Raw genomic sequence first — 18,868 nt, forward strand, 5'->3', positions numbered from 1 at the left:
TGCGTTTATGACCTCAAGGCTAGATTATTGTAATGCTCTACTGGGTGGCTGCCCTGCACGCTTAATAAACAAACTACAGCTAGTTCAAAACGCAGCAGCTCGAGTTCTTACTAGAACCAGGAAGTATGACCATATTAGCCCCGTTCTGTCAACACTGCATTGGCTGCCTATTAAACATCGTATAAATTTTAAAATATTGCTGATCACTTACAAAGCACTAAATGGTTTAGCTCCGCAGTACTTGAGCGAGCTCTTAACTTATTATAGTCCTTCACGTCTACTGCGATCTCAAAATTCCGGCCAGTTAATAATACCTAGAATATCAAAATCGACTGCTGGCGGTAGATCCTTTTCCTACTTAGCACCAAAACTTTGGAACAGTCTTCCTACCATTGTCCGGGAAGCAGACACACTCTGTCAGTTCAAATCTAGACTAAAAACACATCTCTTCGGCCTAGCATACACATAACACATTATAGACTTATATAATTAGGCTGCATAGTTTAGAACAGCCGGGACCGGGAACACTTCCCGTAAATCCTGATGTACTTGGTACATCATAATAAGGATGGCGTCTACGCTAATATTAGTCTCTCTGTCTATCCCGAGGTTTACTGCTGTCCACCGGAACCAGGCCGTATCCAGATCTGATGAAGGACCAGCGCCAGGACACGACGACGACGCCGCTGACCTGAAGTGTCAACCAGTCTCTCCTCCTCTCCACTCCGACTTCAACCAACCGGAACTGGACAAATACTCTGATTCATTCTGAACTTCATACACTGTTCACTCATTGGCCAGAGGAGAACTGGCCCCCGACTGAGCCTGGGTTCTCCCAAGGTTTTTTTCTCCATTCTGTCACCTGATGGAGTTTTGGTTCCTTGCCGCTGTTGCCTTACCTTCTGGCTTGCTTAGTTGGGGACATTTAATATTCAACAATATTATAGATCTGCCTTAAAGGTGGATGATGATGAAATTGTTTTTTTTGTATTATTTTCATGTTATCACTGTGAAGCTGCTTTGATACAATCTGTATTGTAAAAAGCGCTATATAAATAAAGATGACTTGACTTGACTTGACGTGTGAGTTTTTAGGTGTTTGTGAGAGGGAGTGAGACTGCATGGGGGAGGTCAGATGTTAATTTCCAGCAAGGTCCTTTGTCTCATAGACCAGTCTATCTTTCCAACCAGTTTTCCCAGTCTTACACCTACTTTTAAATAATCAATGTACCTCTTTTGCGTCAGCAGTCCTCTCCAGCTCTTCCCTGCAGCGCAGTAACTCTAGCTCCAGTTCCGCTCGCTCCTTCTGACTGGTCTCATACATTTCCCGCAGATTTTCTAGTTCATTCTTTACTCCATCACACTAAAAGACACAATTAAGCAAAATGTAGAGAACATATTCTTAAAAAATCTTTAAAATAAAATAAAAATTAAAAAAGGACATCAGGAATACCTCTCGCTGCACGTGTGTGGCCTTCTCTTCTGTTTGTTTAAGTTGATCTCTCAGTGAGAGGATCTCTGAAAAACCTCCTGTCCAGCTAGTGGGGGTGATAGGTTTGCCATCAAACGATATATTCTTCTGGATACCTGCATCCACCAGCCTGCAGTTGGAGCCAATTTGATTCACACTCATATAAGAACCTCCGGTTTCCATCTCTGTTCCACACTGCATATAGTTTCCCTCTTCTGTCTCTTCCTGTTCTTCTTTAAGAGATATGTAGGAACTGCCTGAACTGTGACATAAAAGCCAAAACAAGATGCATAAATACAGGAGTGAAACGTCTACATATTAGTGAAACTTGTTCAAGTCGGCATGAAATGGAAATTGCGATTGTCTTTTCTTCCCTATTGTGATGTATTTCCAAGTGAACCGGCTTCTGGAATGAGAAAAAATGTTGGGCAGGACTTAAATTGGTCATCTGGAATTGCTGGATCATATTGGGTGTTGCTAACTAAATGGAGGCAAATCTGACACATCTAAAATGTGTGGTCAGTACTGCTGCTCCCTGTACACAGTACGCGTGATCCCGAATTCAAATGTTATGTTCCTAAAGTTTTTTTTTTTTAGGCCCCAGTTTCCAGTTCCAATAGGAATTATCAATGCCGGAAAGAAAATTTCAACAATAGTTTGTCAAAAAGTTGTGATAAATGCTTTCATTCAACATATGTACAAATTCCAGATGTCATAAAATGCCAGAACCAGAGACAATTGAGTATCAAAGGGTGTAGTTTCTCACCTCCTCTTTTGTAGCATGTGCAATCTATGAGTCAGTCTTGTGTTTTCATCTTGCAGTGCATGACATTGTTCGCTCAGACTCTTACATTCATCCATCAATTGACCCACATCACCTGATCATGTAATGCAAGAAAATAGAAAGCTATGAGCTTTACATGGTTATTAACAATACTAGTTTATGTTTGTAGAGAGACACTTTCTTAACAAAGCAAGGAATTGTAGTCATTTGACTCATCTATCATAATTGATCGACAGATAAAAATGGTGGTTCATAGTTGCTTCTTCTAAGGGCAATAGCCAAATCGAAACCAATTTTGGGACCTGCCAAACATACGTTGCTCGCAATTTAGGATACAGTAAAACATTCTGACATACTTCACAGAATGGCGCCAGAATACTTATCAACTTATCAAGCCCTACAGTCCAAGCGCAATACTAAGATCATCGATCAAGTTTCTTCTAACTATTCCTCATGGGTGTCTCAAATTGAAGGTTGATGGTGCTTTCTCTGTCGCTGGTCCAAGATTGTGGAATAATCTGCCAATGGGTGTTAAATCTTCCTTAAAGCCCATCTTTCAAGTTGAAGATCCCTGTGAATGAACGTGTTGATAAATAGTGTAGGAACTCGATTTGCGTGAAGAAATTAATCATAAATGTGCATTAAAAAAGTTTTTTTAAAGAAATTGTGAGTAAAATTACTTCCGCTGTCAAAAACGCTCTGATCGGACGTGCCGCAATGGCCGGTAAATCTCATCTCTTCGTAATAGAGGCAGACAGTGAAGAGGTTGCAGTTGGGGTTCATGTCAACTCTTACGATGGGCCATTACCGTATAATTATGAGCCGCCTAGGCGAGAGAGATGTCAGGCAGAGTTAAGGGGAAGGGTAAATGGACAGAGGAGAGAGATAGAGTTGTGGTGTGAGGAGAATCGGTGGAGAATTGGGCAGGTGTCTTGGTGAGTGACCACAGGCTATAGCTAATTGTGGCTAACGTTGTCTCCATGTTTATCACATTGTAGAATCTATAATAAATCATATTTAGCAATATTCCTGTCGACTTTGTTGTTTTTCAAGCATCCATGTAGATTGTCAGTTTAATTTAGATCCCAGATTTTAAATGAATGCTGTAGGCTATAGCTTACATCTGTGACGGTCAGCTAGGTCAGACCTTTCATCCCTTGCCTGGACGAAACGTATCCAAGCACGGAAATCTTTGTGTTTCTTGTTTGGAAATCGGTGGACCCGATGGCCAGACAAGTTGGAGTTGTTGCATCCAAAACAAACACAAGAATTCACCATTGTGACAGACAACTCAAACCTACTCAACTATAACGATAACGACAATCTCTCTTTTCTGTTACCACCTCTCAGACTACGTAAACCCACACTGAGAACCAGGGCAGCAGCGCCTATGTTTGCCTGTCGTTACTATACGTCATATGACGCCTTCTCTGGGGAAAGGGCGGTTTTTGGGAGCCTAGCTCAGAATAGGTACACTTTTGTCTTAATTTCTGCCCGTGGGTGTTGTAAAACATATGTATTCTTATGTATGTATTTTTAAATTGACATTTTCATACAAGATTCTGTATAAATTAAGTTATACAATTAAATTGAAAGATGGGCTTTAACTCTTAGGGCCCTATCTTGCACCCAGCGCAATTGACTTTGTACACCGACGCATGTATCATTCCTATTTTGCACCCGCGCACAGCGGACTTTTCCCTCCACAGACGCGCGTCGGTAAATTAGGGAATGAACTTGCGCTCGCGGGGGCGGTTCGGCGAAAAGAGGAGGCGTGTTCCGGCGCAAAACGTACTCGGTTACTAACGTAACCTCGGTTCTCTCTAGAAGAGGGAACGAGTACTGCGTCGAAGAACGCTACGGGAAAGATATTTCTTTGTCGAGATTGAAGCCTAAAATTAATCCTTAATTTTGTAATAATGTAAAACGCTTTTCTGAAGCATACAACCTAGGCGGAGCAATACAGCTCACCCATTGGCTGCTCTGCCAGAAAAGCACAGCCTATGCGAGGCCAGGACGCTGACCAATGAGGGCGCTTCGCGCCCTTCTGCGTCACCTCCCGCCCAAACAGGCGTGGCCTAGGCCTATAAATACGAGCATAGCTGTCTAACACGCCGATTTTCGTCAATGAAGCGACGCAGCGCGGACACGCACGGCCATGAGACGCAGTACTCGTTCCCTCTTCTAGAGAGAACCGAGGTTACGTTAGTAACCGAGTACGTTCTCTTACGTAGAGTTCTCTCGTACTGCGTCGAAGAACGCTACGGGAACCCCATGTAAAACGCCGTGCGTGCTCTTGGACCGACACAGACACCTAAGGGCGCGCGCGCCCTGGTATACAAGTGCCTACCCCAAGAAGTATAGGGAGAGCGGCTAAATTAGCATCATCCCTTTATAGTAGTGCCTCTTAAGGCATAATAGCATATATATGTAAATATAGATATATATGAGGGGTAATAGCATGCTCATGGGACACATTGTCAGTGAGTGATGCTTAAACATTGAAGTGACCTGGGCCGCAGCGCGGGGCAGGAACACTTATACACATTAAACATTGAAGTGACCTGGGCCGCATCGCGGGGCAGAAACACTTATACATATTAACATTGAAGTGACCTGGGCCGCAGCGCGGGGCAGGACACTAATACATAGTCTTCTAGACCGAGAGCAGTTTAGCCTGCAACGCAGGAACCTCTAGGTTATAGAACCTAATAAATGTAGACGGGGAGGCCCAGCCTGCCGCCATACAGATATCTTGTAACGAGATTCCGCTATACCAAGCCCATGAAGAGGCCATGCCTCTCGTGGAATGTGCTCTGATGCCCAAAGGGCATTCCAAACCTCTAGATGCGTAGGCTAGCGCAATGGCGTCCACTACCCATCGAGACAGACTCTGTTTCGTCGCGGCTCGCCCCTTGGAGCGTCCGTTGAACGAAACAAAGAGCTGCTCCGTCTGTCGAAAAACAGCGGAGCGGGACACATAAGCTCTTAATGCCCTGACCGGGCAAAGGGGGCTATTTCCGTCCTCTGAAGCCGGCAGAGCCGACAGGGAGATGACCTGAGCCCTGAACGGTGTGTTGAGGGACTTAGGCACGTACCCATGCTTCGGTTTCAATACGACTACAGAGTCGTTTGGCCCGAACTCCATACAAGAAGCTCTCACTGAGAGCGCTTGCAAGTCTCCCACACGCTTCACTGAAGCGAGAGCCAAAAGAAACACGGTCTTGAAAGACAGGTGTTTCATGTCAACTGAGTGAATAGGCTCGAAAGGGGCCCCTTTCATAGCGTTCAACACTGTAGAAAGGTCCCAAACGGGGACTGAGGGGGGCCTTGGGGGGTTTAACCTCCTGGCGCCTCTAAGGAAACGGACCACCAGGTCGTTCCTGCCTAGTGAACGGCCAAGCGTTGGATTAACGAACGCTGATATGGCAGCCACATAGACTTTGAGCGTGGATGGGGTTCTTCCCTTATCCAATAGCTCTTGCAAGAAGGAGAGAATCTCCGGTTCTCCACACTGAAGTGGTGACAGACCTTGATCTGAACACCATCCAGAGAACACCGACCATTTGGAAGCGTAGAGCCGTCTAGTAGACGGAGCCCTAGCTTGCTCGATCGTGTCTAACACTCCTCTTGGGAGGTTAGCGGGTACCCGTTTATGGCCCATACGTGTAGGGACCAAAGCTCGGGGTGAGGATGCAGGATCGCGCCCTTGGCCTGTGAGAGGAGGTCTCTCCTCACTGGAATCGGCCACGGGGCAGTACTTTTTAGTCGCATCAAAGCTGGGAACCAGGTCTGATTCGTCCAGTATGGAGCAACCAGTAGTACCGAGCATCCGCTCTCCTTGATACGCTCCAGCACTTGAGGCAGGAGTGAGACAGGAGGAAAGGCATAGAGCGGACGGCGGGGCCAGACTCTGGCCAGCGCGTTCGCGCTCTTCGAAAAGAATTCTGGGCAGTGAGCGTTCTCCTGGTTTGCAAACAGGTCTATTTCCGCTCTGCCGAACCTTTTCCACAGCAGACGCACTGTCTGTGTGTGTAGGGACCACTCTCCCGTAGGAACATTGTTCCGTGAGAGTCTGTCCGGGCCTACGTTCAAGTGGCCTGGCACGTGTATTGCTCTTAACGAGCGCAGGTTGTGCTGGGCCCACACCAGTATGCGTTCCGCTAACCTGAATAGGTTTCGGGACCTCAGGCCACCCTGGTGGTTTATGTAGGCTACTACCGACACGTTGTCCGAGCGGACCAGGACGTGGTGTCCTTTTATCCGGGGACAGAAACGCCTCAGCGCAAAGTCCACCGCCATCATTTCCAGGCAGTTTATGTGCGGTAGTTTGGCTCGCTCTGCCCATTGGCCAAAGAGCGGTCTGCCGTCGAGCAGTGCTCCCCAGCCTGAGGTGGACGCGTCCGTGGACACCACCTTCAGGCTCGAGGAAGTCCCCAGGCTTACACCTGACCGGTACCAGTCTGACGCTCTCCATGGTGTCAGGGCTGAAATGCATTCCTGAGTGACCTTGAGGCGATAACGACCGTGTAACCATGCTCGGCGCGGTACGCGCGTTCTCAACCAGAACTGTAGTGGGCGCATGCGCAGCAGGCCCAACTGCAGCACTGTAGAGGCTGAGGCCATGAGGCCCAGCATTTTCTGAAATCTCCTGAGCGGCACTATGTGGCCGCTGCGGAAGGATTTCGCCATTTGCAGGGTATTTCGCCTGCGCTGTGATGACAGGCGTGCTGTCATAGACAGTGAGTTCAGATCCAGTCCTAAAAAGGAGATCCTTTGACTGGGAAACAGTGAACTTTTCTCCCAATTGACTCTCAGACCTAAGCACTCGAGGTGATCGAGTATTAGTGTCTTGTGGTGAGCGAGTTCTGACGGAGATTGAGCTAGAATCAGCCAATCGTCCAAATAGTTCAGAATTCGAACGCCTCGGAGTCTCAGGTGTGCCAGCGCCGCGTCCATGCACACTGTAAATGTACGAGGTGCTAGGGATAGGCCGAATGGCAGGACTGTGTACTGATATGCCCGGCCCTCGAAGGCGAATCTCAAAAATCGCCTGTGACGTGACGCAATTTGTATGTGAAAATACGCGTCTTTCAGATCTATCGCCATAAACCAGTCTCCTCGGCGAATTTGCGGGAGGATTTTTCTGGTCGTGAGCATTCTGAACTTCCGCTTTGTTAGCGTTTTGTTCAGACGCCTTAGATCTAAAATGGGTCTGAGACCCCCGTCTTTCTTCGGTACCAGGAAATATCTGCTGTACAGACCCCCTTCGCTCTGAGCTTGAGATAAAGGCTCTATGGCCCCTTTGCTCAATAGCTTCGCTATTTCGGCTCGAAGTAGATGTGCTACTTCTGTTTTTACCGTGGTTTCGACTTTTCCCGTGAAACGGGGAGGGCGTCGATGAAACTGTAGCGAATAGCCTCTTTTTATAGTCTCTAGCACCCATTCTGAGACCCCGGGAAGTCATTCCCATGCATCTGCACGTGTGACTAGGGGTTGAATGTAATCTGGGCCCTGGTCGCGAAATGGCGGCGACACGAGAGCAACCGTGTGCTGTGACATGGACGCCGTGGCGTGTGAGGCGGGGGGCATGTTTAACACAGTATGCATCCCGCGCGCGCTCAGCTCTCTGTGTCGAGAGAGAGCGCGCGGGACGAGTCCCGTAGGGCTCGTGATGTTTGTGAATAAACGTGGGCGCTTGGTGGCGGGCACATTTATAACACCGGGAACACTGTTTTTGTGTACTGACTGACCGTTCGTTAGTTTCGTTTTTACAGAAAACCGCGGAACGTGCAGTGTGTAGTGGTTGTGGGCACTTGGCAGTGGGTCACGCTCACTACATGTAAAACACAATCGGCATGAGCCGATTTTATGTGTGCAGACCCTGCGTTGTTCAGGGCTGTGCTTGCATGGGTTGAAAAACCGGGCTCTGGTCGCGAAATGGCGGCGACACGAGAGCAGTCGTGTGCTGTAACATGGGCGCCATTGCAGCGTGATGCGGGGGCGCGCTTAATCGAGCGGGCAGCCCGCGCGCGCTCTCAGCTCTCTCAGGTGAAAGAGAGAGCGCGCGGTGCGAGCCCCGTACGGCTCGGCATGTTTGAGAATAAATGTGGGTGCGTGAACGCGGGTACATTTATAGCACTGGGAAGTACTGTCTATTAGAACTGACTGACCGTGCATTGGTTTCGTTTCATAGAAACCGTGTGACATGTAGTTTGTAGTGATTGTGGGCGCTTGAAAACGGGCACGCTCACTACCTATAATGCACAATCGAAATGGGTCGATTTATGTGTGCAAACCCTGTATGTGTAGGGCTGTGCTTGTGTGTACGAATGGGCACTAGGTCGTGGGCATTACGGATACACACATTACATCATCGGCTGTGGCCGGGACACCGTGTAGCACAGAGAGTACTGTCTATCAGAACCGACTGACCGTGCATTCGTTTCGTTTTTACAGAAACCACGGGACATGCAGTGTGTAGTGATTGTGGGCACTGAAAAGCGGGCACGTTCACTAACTTACATGTGAAGCACAACCGACACGGGTCGATTTTATGTGTGCAAGCCCTGTATTGTGTAGGGCTGTGCTTGTGTGTACGAATGGGCACTAGGTCGTGGGCATTACGGATACACACATTACACCATCGGCCGTGGCCGGGACACCAGTAAATACATTTTCAGATTTACCTGGGGCGTCGTGAAAACGGCGTCTGTGTGCAGGCAAACGGGCATTGATGCCGATTTGGTGACTGCAAAATACACTGGCACGGTCGCGAATGTTGGGACTGTGCGAGCGAGACATTTTAGTGAAATCCGGCCGCGGCGGGATTTTAACACTGTAGCTTTCCTCGAAGCAGAAATGCGCATCCTGGCTGAAAACGGGGCTTTCCGGGACTCCGCGATTTCCTCGTGAATTCAGGAAGAAAAAGGCGCGGGTCGTGAGGACGGTAACGTACGTTCCTCTGCAGAAAAGCAGCCATCCAGCCGGTAAGCGCATCGATGCTGGTCTTTCTCCGTCGACGCTCACGAGCGGCGGGGGAGGGGAGATCCTCGGAGCTCGCCCATCCCTCGCTACCCGAAGCGAGGAGAGAACAGCAGTCGTCCTTCACAGACACGGCTTCATCTTCCTCATCCATGACGGACGCGGCGGCACACAGCGGCCCTTGTCCGTCGGTCAGAGAGTCGAGCGAAGCGGGCGGAGAAGCTAGCGGCAGCAGCGGCGAGCATCTCGTGGTGAAGGGAGGTTCCGGGCTCCGCTGAGCACGGCGCTTTTCACGGCGCGGCACTACAGCGGGCGGAAAAGGGTGCAGCTTCAGTAAATGAACGCCAGGCGAGTCCGCAGAGTCACCGTAGGCATCAAATCACAGTGATGGCAGCCGCCATCGACGAGAGCTGAAGCTGCGTGATACTCACAGGCAGGAAACACAAGCACGTGGTCCCCGTCGCTGAGCGGGGCTCTACACGAGCCACAGGAGGTGCGAGACATCTTGAAAAAGACGCTCGGCTCTTTTAGTGTGGAAAAACTGTGTGACGCGACGGCGAACACACACACAAAACACACACACATAATGTAAAGGATATTCCACTCCGGAGAAGCGCAGCAGGGAACGGCGGCTGAAGGCGGCGATGACCAGCGGCTTCAGGTAAGAGGCGCGTCCTGCTGAGGTGCTTGTTCCAAACGGCTGTGGCGGCTCGAATCCAATCCAGCGATGCGTGCAGCTTCGTGAATTTAAGAAAATCGGCGTGTTAGACAGCTATGCTCGTATTTATAGGCCTAGGCCACGCCTGTTTGGGCGGGAGGTGACGCAGAAGGGCGCGAAGCGCCCTCATTGGTCAGCGTCCTGGCCTCGCATAGGCTGTGCTTTTCTGGCAGAGCAGCCAATGGGTGAGCTGTATTGCTCCGCCTAGGTTGTATGCTTCAGAAAAGCGTTTTACATTATTACAAAATTAAGGATTAATTTTAGGCTTCAATCTCGACAAAGAAATATCTTTCCCGTAGCGTTCTTCGACGCAGTACGAGAGCACTCTACGTAAGAGAACTTCCCTGGTGCTATTTTCCAGTTTTAGAAAGCAATTCCGCCACTGACCAGGAAAAAAACAGTCTAAAGACAGTGGCGCGTTGCGCGTTAGTGAAATGGTATTTTAAGGGCGCGTGCTTGGCCATAATATAGCGTGTTAACGCGCATCTACTTTGATTCTCTAATAATTATAAACAGACGCAGCAGTTTTCATTTTTGCAAATCATACATTATTACAAGGAAAATACACACGAGGGAAATCATTGTTGTGTCCGTGAAGATGTGAAAAAGATCTATCTAGATAAAAAAAAATCTAGATTAGGCTACACATTTACCCAAATTATACGCCTGTTTAACCGAAGCTAATTTGGGTGGGTTTCTCCCATCATCCCCAATGTCACTTCTCTGTGTTTTACGGCCCTGACGAGAACGTCTGTCTCTTTGGCTGTGAACTCCTGGCGTGCGCCTGGCAAATCCGCCGTTATAATAGCGATCCGCCATGGAACAAGCGCGCCTGCTCTTAAAGGGAATGTGAGAGGACGCTCTGATTGGTTTATTTCACGTTACGCCCAAACCACACCTATGAATAATGAAGCTACTTCAGACCAACCCCTTTTAGATTTGCGCTAGGCGCAAGAGTCGTTTATCCCGCCGGGAAAATAGCAACAGCGCCGGGATCCCCCCACAAAGTTACTTGCGCTTTGCGCTTTGACACTTGCGTTTCAGATCGTTAAAATAGGGCCCTTAATGTTTTTATGGATGGCTTAAAATCTTATTTGTATTCTTTGGCATTTTAATTTAGTGTTAGTGTCTTGTTGTTCTTTTGCTTTCTATTGTAATGTACAGCACTTTGGAACTACTATAGCCTGTAAGGTGCTGTATAAATAAATAAATAAATAAACAAACGATACTGAAATATGTTGCATTTACTAAAAAAGTTAGTACACCAAAAAAAAACAAAAAAAAAAACATGTCAAGGAACCAATAATTGTATTAGTGACTGAAGTGAGTTGGTTATTTTTATTATTAGTATTTTATTCTAGCACCTTATGAAAGAGGTAAGTTTACAATCTTACCTGGAACCACCTTATTTATATCTGCAAACTCCACACCTGAAAATAACAATTCAATTATTTACAATTCATTCCTCCAAATGCTTTTACTCACATTGTGACCAATAGGCTACAAACTTTTCTTCACCCCTTTCTTGGCCTTACATTGACTGGAACAATCATCCCGTGGGACGCATTTAGTCATCCAGGCTCTCGAAAGCTTCAGTGTCAGGGTTTACTGCATCTTCACATAACAATGACAATTACCCACACCATCTGCTATTCTGAAGGAGCTCTTCCCCGCTGGACACCGAGTGCTGCAAACGTTTCTGAAATGCTTCAGGGTTCCACCCTTTATTAAAACTAGTGTGATTTATGGCCATCACTGCAGGACGCTAACCAGCTTTAGAAATTAAGTGAATTTATCATGCATTGATTTCAAAATGATGTCAACATGGACATAAGTGGATGTTTCAGACATTGTCTAAATAAAAACATAAACATATTACATGAAAAAAAAAAATACAATTAATTGAACTGATTGTGAAATTGAAATAAAAAAAGTTTGAGATTATCAGAACCTTCGCTTCTAGCTTTTGGGGCAAGGTTTCTAAAATTATAACAGAATAGTATTCCACATTAATTGTAATTAATGTAAGAAATTATAGTCTGCCCCGATCCAACTTCCACTCCAATATATATATTTATACAAAATGTTCCTTCACTTAAAAGAGCTTAATTATCATATAGAGACAATTACATCCAATCTCAGTAATATATATAATTGTATCACAGAGGGCAACCAACAACCATTACAGGGACTTCAAATAGCTTGTCACCTTAAACATTTGACCATTCTGTTTTTACAGAAGATCCACTTCAGATAGATTTTATCACCTTAACCTTTTGCTGTTCTGATTTCAGAGAACATCAAAGATGTGGGCACAGAGGAAAGATCCTCAATTTACATTTAAGACAGAGTTTCTGCCTCATGCTGAGAGGGAAAGACGATGTGCTTAATTTACATGTAGAGGGGGGAGACAAACTAAATGGAGGATAAATGTTTGGGCTCGGAGGAGATGCATTCTGTATGACTCCGCTGAATCCGAAGTACTGTCTGTACTTTGTTACTACTTTGCTGTAATAAACTTCATTTTTGAGATCTTCGACGTCCACATCATTTTTTCTTACATTAATTATTCACCTGTCAGGTTTTATAAACTGTTCAAGAGCTGTTTTAATTATTGCTTGTAATAATAAAACACAATATTATTATATAAAACTATTAAACTGGGGTATCTAGTTTCCCACCAGGGATTAGCTTTTTAAGAAAAAAAAAGCTATTTCCCTTTTTTTCTATTGAAACCTGCATATCCTGTTTAAAATTGGATTTGTGGCTGTGTTGTGTTTGTATGTACTGTAACTTATTTTCATTAACTTTTTAATTTAACTAGTATTTTAATCTAACTATATTATTTTAACTATAGTGATTGCATGGTGACAGATGTGATATTAAAAAGTTTTAGAAATATTGTATTTAATTTTCAATATATATCTACAGTAGTTGATAGGTCCATTATATGCAATCTGCTAGCAATCACATCATTTACACATAGCACAAGCTGATTGGCCTCTATCCCATTGCTTTCTCAACATACAGTAGTCTGGTTCAGTGTTCGCTGTAAACTGGTTCCTCTGAAACTCTCCACCTCCCCCAGCTCCACCTGTCTAGATCTGCTACGGGATTTATGCATGTCTATGCAGCAGCAGCATATCTTACATGCTCACAGCAGCATGTCTGTGTATCTATTGGCAGTAGCAAGTCGATACTTGTCCACACCAACCCTATCCTAACCCATGCGTAGCAGATCTATTCCACCAATATTAAAAAAAACTTAAAGGGTTAGTTCACTCAAGAATGAAAATTACCCCATCATTTACTCACCCTCAAGCCATCCTATAGTGCATATGACTTTATTCTTTTAGCCAAACACAGCCAGAGATATATAAAAAATTAAGCTCTAAAAAGTGCACCCATCCATCATAAAAGTAATCCTTACGGCTCCAGGGGGTTAATAAATGCCTTTTGAAGTGAAGTGATGCATTTTTGTAAGAAAAATATCCATATTTATAACTTTATAAACTATAATCACTGGCTTCTGGTAACGGCCAGTCTAGTTTCGGCGGAAGAGTGACCTCTGACCCGACGTATGACATAGGATGTAGGAGTAGCTTAAACTTAGGTAAGAGTTAAAAAAAAATAGGGCTAGGCAACAAACTCAAGCACCTTCCACATTTCTCTCTAAAAATTCCCGTTTTGTAAGCTCCCCCAGCTCCACCTGTATTTTTATGATGGATGGATGCGCTTTTTGGAGCTTCAAAAACTCAGGTTCTATTATAATAGAGCTGGGAATATAACTTTGATAGTGTTTGGCTGAAAGAAGAAAGTCATATACTGTACACCTAGGATGGCTTGAGGGTGAGTAGATAATGGGATCATTTTCATTTTTGGGTGAACTAACATTATTTAACATCTGGGATTTAACACCATCAGTTTTAACAATTTTAAGTCAGTTTTAAGCTAAACTGTTGTAATGAAAAGTTGTTTTTGTCAGTTCAATTGTAACTCCCCATTTTAATTTAAGTTTTAGTTGTAATTTCCAGAGGTGGACAAAGTACACAACTTCCTTACTTGAGTAAAAGTACAGATACTACTGGTCAAATATTACTCCGTTACAAGTAAAAGTTGTAAAGACCGATTTTTACTTAAGGAAAAGTACAGAAGTACTCGTTTTTAAAAGTACTTAAGTATGAAAGTCAATGTCAATGCATTGTTTTATTATTGTTGCATGTAATACTTACAGTACCATATGCCTCTGAATCTATGCCTACCCTCATATCAATATTAAATGTATTTCTAGAACACAGTTCCAGTAGTGGGATTGAATAAGTCACTCAATAACGTCCACAATGGTTTCGGACACACAAATGGCTGTTCCCAGTTTTTTTGGCTTTTAGTGTGAGAATATGTTAGTCTTACTGTTATCTATAAGCTAGTGTGCTCCAAAATAATGACAAAATGCCCATTTAGAAGACCAAAACCAACGTTGAAAATTAAAATCAGGTTGATGTCAGAATCCAACGTCAGATTGACGTTAATCTCCAACGTTGGACAGACGTTGTCTTGTGGTTGAAAATCGGGTTGACGTCAGAAACCAACATCAGTCGAGTTCTGACGTCGAACCAGAATTTCATTTCCAAACAAAATCCAACGTCTGTCCGACGATGGATATTGACTTCAATCTGACGTCGGGTTCTGCCGTCAACTCAACTTTCATTTACAACCAAAATGCATCCCCTGCCACCAAAATCATCCCGGACCAGAGGTGGACAGTAACAAAGTACATTTACTTGAGTACTGTACTTAAAGGGATAGTTCACTTTAAAATTAAAATTCTGTCATCATTTACTCACCCTCAAGTTGTTTCAAACCTGTATTAATTTATTTCTTCTGCTGAACACAAAGAAAGATATTTTGAAGAATGTCGGTAACCAAACAGTAGTCTGTACCCATTGACTTCCATAGTATTTTTTTTTCCTTCAATGGAAGTCAATGGGTACAGACTACTGTTTGGTACAGACTACTGTTTGGTAAATGTACTTTGTTACTGTTCATCTCTGGTAATTTCTCAGTCATTTGTTTAAAACATTATAATAAGGTTCTCACATTTGTTCATGTAAGTACTTGGTATCAAAGTAAAAATCTGAAAAATATGAAATGTGTTAACCTGACAATCTGACTAAGAGCTATTTTAGTGCTGTGTTTTGTTCTCACCCTCTTTCCTCTGCTGTTGACGGAACTGGCTCTTCATCTCTATTTCCGCTCGGAGAGTGACGATCTCCTGCTCATACTCCTGCCCCGTGTTCTCCAGTCGTGAGATTTCAGCCCGTAAGCGGCAGAGCTCCTCCTGCAGGCTGGCGATGTCGTTCTCCCTTTCGGCCGCAGCCTCCTCCGCCGCCTGCTGCAGCACCAGCACCTCCTCCTGCGCTGTCCGCAGTTCCTCCTGCGCTTCTAGAAGCTCGCTCTCCTTCTCCTCCTCTAGACTGTCCATCTCTTCCTGAACAGAACGAAGCTGGGCTACAGGGGGTTGGGAAATAATAAGAAACGTATGACTTTTATAAACCAAACTCAGTCAAAATGTGGCAGCATTTTTTTCAACCTCCTTCCTTACAAATATTTTAAATAAAAACTGCACTTCCTTTGATATTTAGTCAACTAATGCAATACTATTCATATTTTTTAAGTAAATATTTCTGTGGGGCAACTTCAAATAGACCTCCTGTTATCTTGGGTTTGTGTATTCAGAGTCTCTGTTACCTTGCAGACGCTGGATCTGTCTTGTGAAGGCCTCTGCCTGATGAGCACTAGCTAAACGTTCCTCCTCAAGAAGACCTGAACAGGGATAGAAAAAAACACATATTATATATAAAATGTCAGCAACCTCATACCTCATCCGAAAGGGTGATTGATACAACAGCACTCTTGCTTGTGTAATATAGTTTTTATACACAATTGTGTATGTATATACAGTTAGGTCCATATATATTTGGACACAGGCACAATTTTCATACTTTTGGTTCTGTATGCCAACAGAATAAAATTAAACAATCAAGATGAATTTGAAGTGCAGACTTTCAGCTTTAATTCAAGGGGTTGAACACAAAATATCAAGTAAACATTTTAGGAACTGCAACCATTTTTTTTACACAGTTCCTCCATTTTCAGGGGCTCAAATGTAATTGGACAAATTCATATAATCATAAATAAAATGACTGCCTGAAGTCTGGAACCCATGGACATCACCAAAGACTGGGTTTTCTGCTTTGTGATGCTTTGCCAGGCCGTAACTGCAGCTGTCTTCAGTTGTTGTTTGTTTGTGGGTCTTTCTGCCTTTAGTTTTGCCTTCAGCAAGAGGAATGCATGCTCGATCAGGTTGAGATCATGTGATTGACTCGGCCATTGCAGAATATTCCACTTCTTTTCCCTTAGTGGGTCCAGTGTGTTTTGGATCATTGTCCATCTGTACCGTTGAAGCGCCTGGGCAGACAGTATATTCCTATACACTTCAGAATCCATCCGGCTGCTTCTGTCTTCTGTCACATCATCAATAAACACCAGTGATCCAGTGCCACTGGAAGACATGCATGCCCATGCCATCACTGCCTCCATGTTTTACAGATGATGTTGTATGCTTTGGATCATGAGCTGTTCCAAGCCTTCTCCATACTTTTTTCTTCCCATCATTTTGGTACAGGTTGATCTTAGTTTCATCCGTCCAAAGAATGCTTTTCCAGGACTGGTCAGGCTTTTTTAGATATTTTTTGGCAAAGTCTAATGGCCTTTCTATTCTTGATGCTTATGAATGGTTTGCACCTTGTGGTGAACCCTCTGTATTTGCTCTCGTGAAGTCTTCTCTTGATTGAAGTCCTTCACTTGGCTGGATGTTGTGAATGGGTTTTTTCTTTACCATGGAGAGGATCCTGCGATCATCTACCACTGTTGTCTTCCGTGGACATCCAGGCCTTTTTATGTTGCTGAGCTCACCAGTGCATTCTTTTTTTCTCCGAATGTACCAAACTGTTGATTTGGCCACTCCTAATGTTCCTGCTATCTCTCGGATGGATTTATTTAATTTTTTAAGCCTAATGATTCCAAATGCAAATACCACACTTAGAATCAACTCCAGATCTTTTACCTGCTTAACTGATGAAGAAAAAACTAAGAAATAGCCCACACCTGTCCATGAAATCGCATTTGATTCAATTGTCCAATTGACCTATGGCTAAGCCATGCCCCCTCCACTCAATCGGACAAACAGTCAACATTCGGTGACAGGCGCTATGGCAGCTGTCACAATAGGAGACATTTCACAGGAGGCAATTGATGATTTTTGGAGACAGAAAGATTATATATAATCTCGAAGTCACCAAAAGGGCCTTAACTATGCATTACTGTCCAACGCAGTTATCATTTTCACGTCCTGCGCCACGTTATTTAAATAGCTAATGCATTTGCGGCCATTTGTGGGCCCATGAGCATGCTGGTATGAAAACGAGTTGCATTCAGGCGCTTTGTTGGCGCGTTTTTTTGTTATTAATGTGCACCTATAAGCAGGTCCACAGCGTACACTCTGCTTATTACACACACAGGGACGCACAGCAGCCCAAAACACACCCATTACTCATTAAGAGAATAGGGACAACCCTTTTAGACCATGCGCCGGGCGCACCGACCCCATTTCCCGTCGTTAAACTAGCAAAAGTGGATTCGGACACACCCTAAGTGCACTTGCGCTTTAGACCATGTGCTTAGATCGTTAAAAAAGGGACCTAAGACTCTAAGTGTCACTAAGTGTGAGTAAGCTAATTATGTGTTCTGAGAATAATAGTGCTTCTGTTTGAGTGACTTACACTGCATTTGGGTGCACATTTGCATTTTGTCGGTTCTTGCTTTCCCTGGGAGTCGAGCCCATGACCTTGGCGTTGCAGGCGCCAGCGCTCCACTGTTTGAGCTACAGGAAAGCTTACCTATCGACCGAACACGTGATGCGCATGTGCGCGCTGTCTGCGTTTTCGCGGGTTTGTGTTTTTGAGGTTTGCACAGAAAAAACGGATAATCGTTGGCACCTTCAAGCCTATTTCGGGGAGTGCGTTCTCGAGACACCAGGCACTTTTTTTGTGGATGGGCTGCGGGAGCACGTTGGGGGGTTTTCTGTTGGAACGGTGTCGAGTTAGCGCCTCCTGAGTTAATGACTAATGATCTTCGCAACTTCACTGTTACGCTAATTTCTATTATCACTGTAAAGCTGCTTTGAAACAATCCATACTGTTAAAAGCGCTAAATAAATGAAGGTGACTTGACTTCTATTGAAGACTTCATCTTCGTCCTTGTGTGCGTTTCTAATACAAACCGTGACAACATAGTAGTTAAAGACACCTTATATAAAGTGGGGCCAGAATACTTGCTACATATTGTCCAGAACAACACAAAGCCAAATTTACAGTAGTAGTATAAATTGGAGCTCCAGCATCCCCACGACCCTACAGAGGACAAGCGGTTTGGAATGGATGGACATTTATGTGCAAGGAAAATATTTAAGAGAGAGTAAATTCTCACAGTAAAATTAAAAGACTTTAAAGCAACCCAAAACTCAGCAGGGGAGGCTTTGTCCCTCTTAATGTCAATGGGACTTATATACATACAGTAAACATGTTTTTACATAAACATGGAGAGTATCCCCCTGCCCTCTTTCCCCATACTTCAAGCATTAGGCCAGACTCAGAGTGTCTAATTTCTGGGTCTTTATACTATATGTTCTGTTTCGGTATGAGAATGCAGTCACGAAATGTGCAACTTAAAAATACTTGAAACCTCTTCAGGACAACTTTAGAGGGTGAGACTGATCTATGCTATGTCTGCGATCATGAATGAGCAGGAACAGCAGAGCATGGTGACTGGAGATGATCCCGGAATAAAAGCA

The 18,868-nt window shown here is 44.6% G+C and overlaps 1 protein-coding gene across 4 annotated transcripts in view; it reads right to left on the reverse strand.

Annotated features, from left to right (window-relative positions):
• ccdc136a (coiled-coil domain containing 136a) overlaps positions 1-18,868 on the reverse strand; it is a 74,912-nt gene that overhangs the window by 10,614 nt on the left and 45,430 nt on the right. For all 4 annotated transcript variants that reach the window (XR_013796429.1, XR_013796430.1, XR_013796431.1 and 1 more), the window contains exons 3-8: positions 15,706-15,780; positions 15,163-15,465; positions 11,352-11,387; positions 2,238-2,349; positions 1,454-1,733; positions 1,232-1,363 (exon numbers count right to left, since the gene is read on the reverse strand). Coding sequence is in view for 1 of the 4 variants with exons in the window: in XM_079603029.1 (XP_079459155.1) it covers positions 1,232-1,363; positions 1,454-1,733; positions 2,238-2,349; positions 11,352-11,387; positions 15,163-15,465; positions 15,706-15,780 (938 nt within the window). In the remaining 3 variants the exon portion in view is untranslated. The remainder of the gene's footprint in view (positions 1-1,231; positions 1,364-1,453; positions 1,734-2,237; positions 2,350-11,351; positions 11,388-15,162; positions 15,466-15,705; positions 15,781-18,868) is intronic.

Source organism: Phoxinus phoxinus (genome assembly GCF_949152265.1).
Source record: "Phoxinus phoxinus genome assembly, chromosome: 25".
NCBI lineage: Eukaryota > Metazoa > Chordata > Actinopteri > Cypriniformes > Leuciscidae > Phoxinus > Phoxinus phoxinus.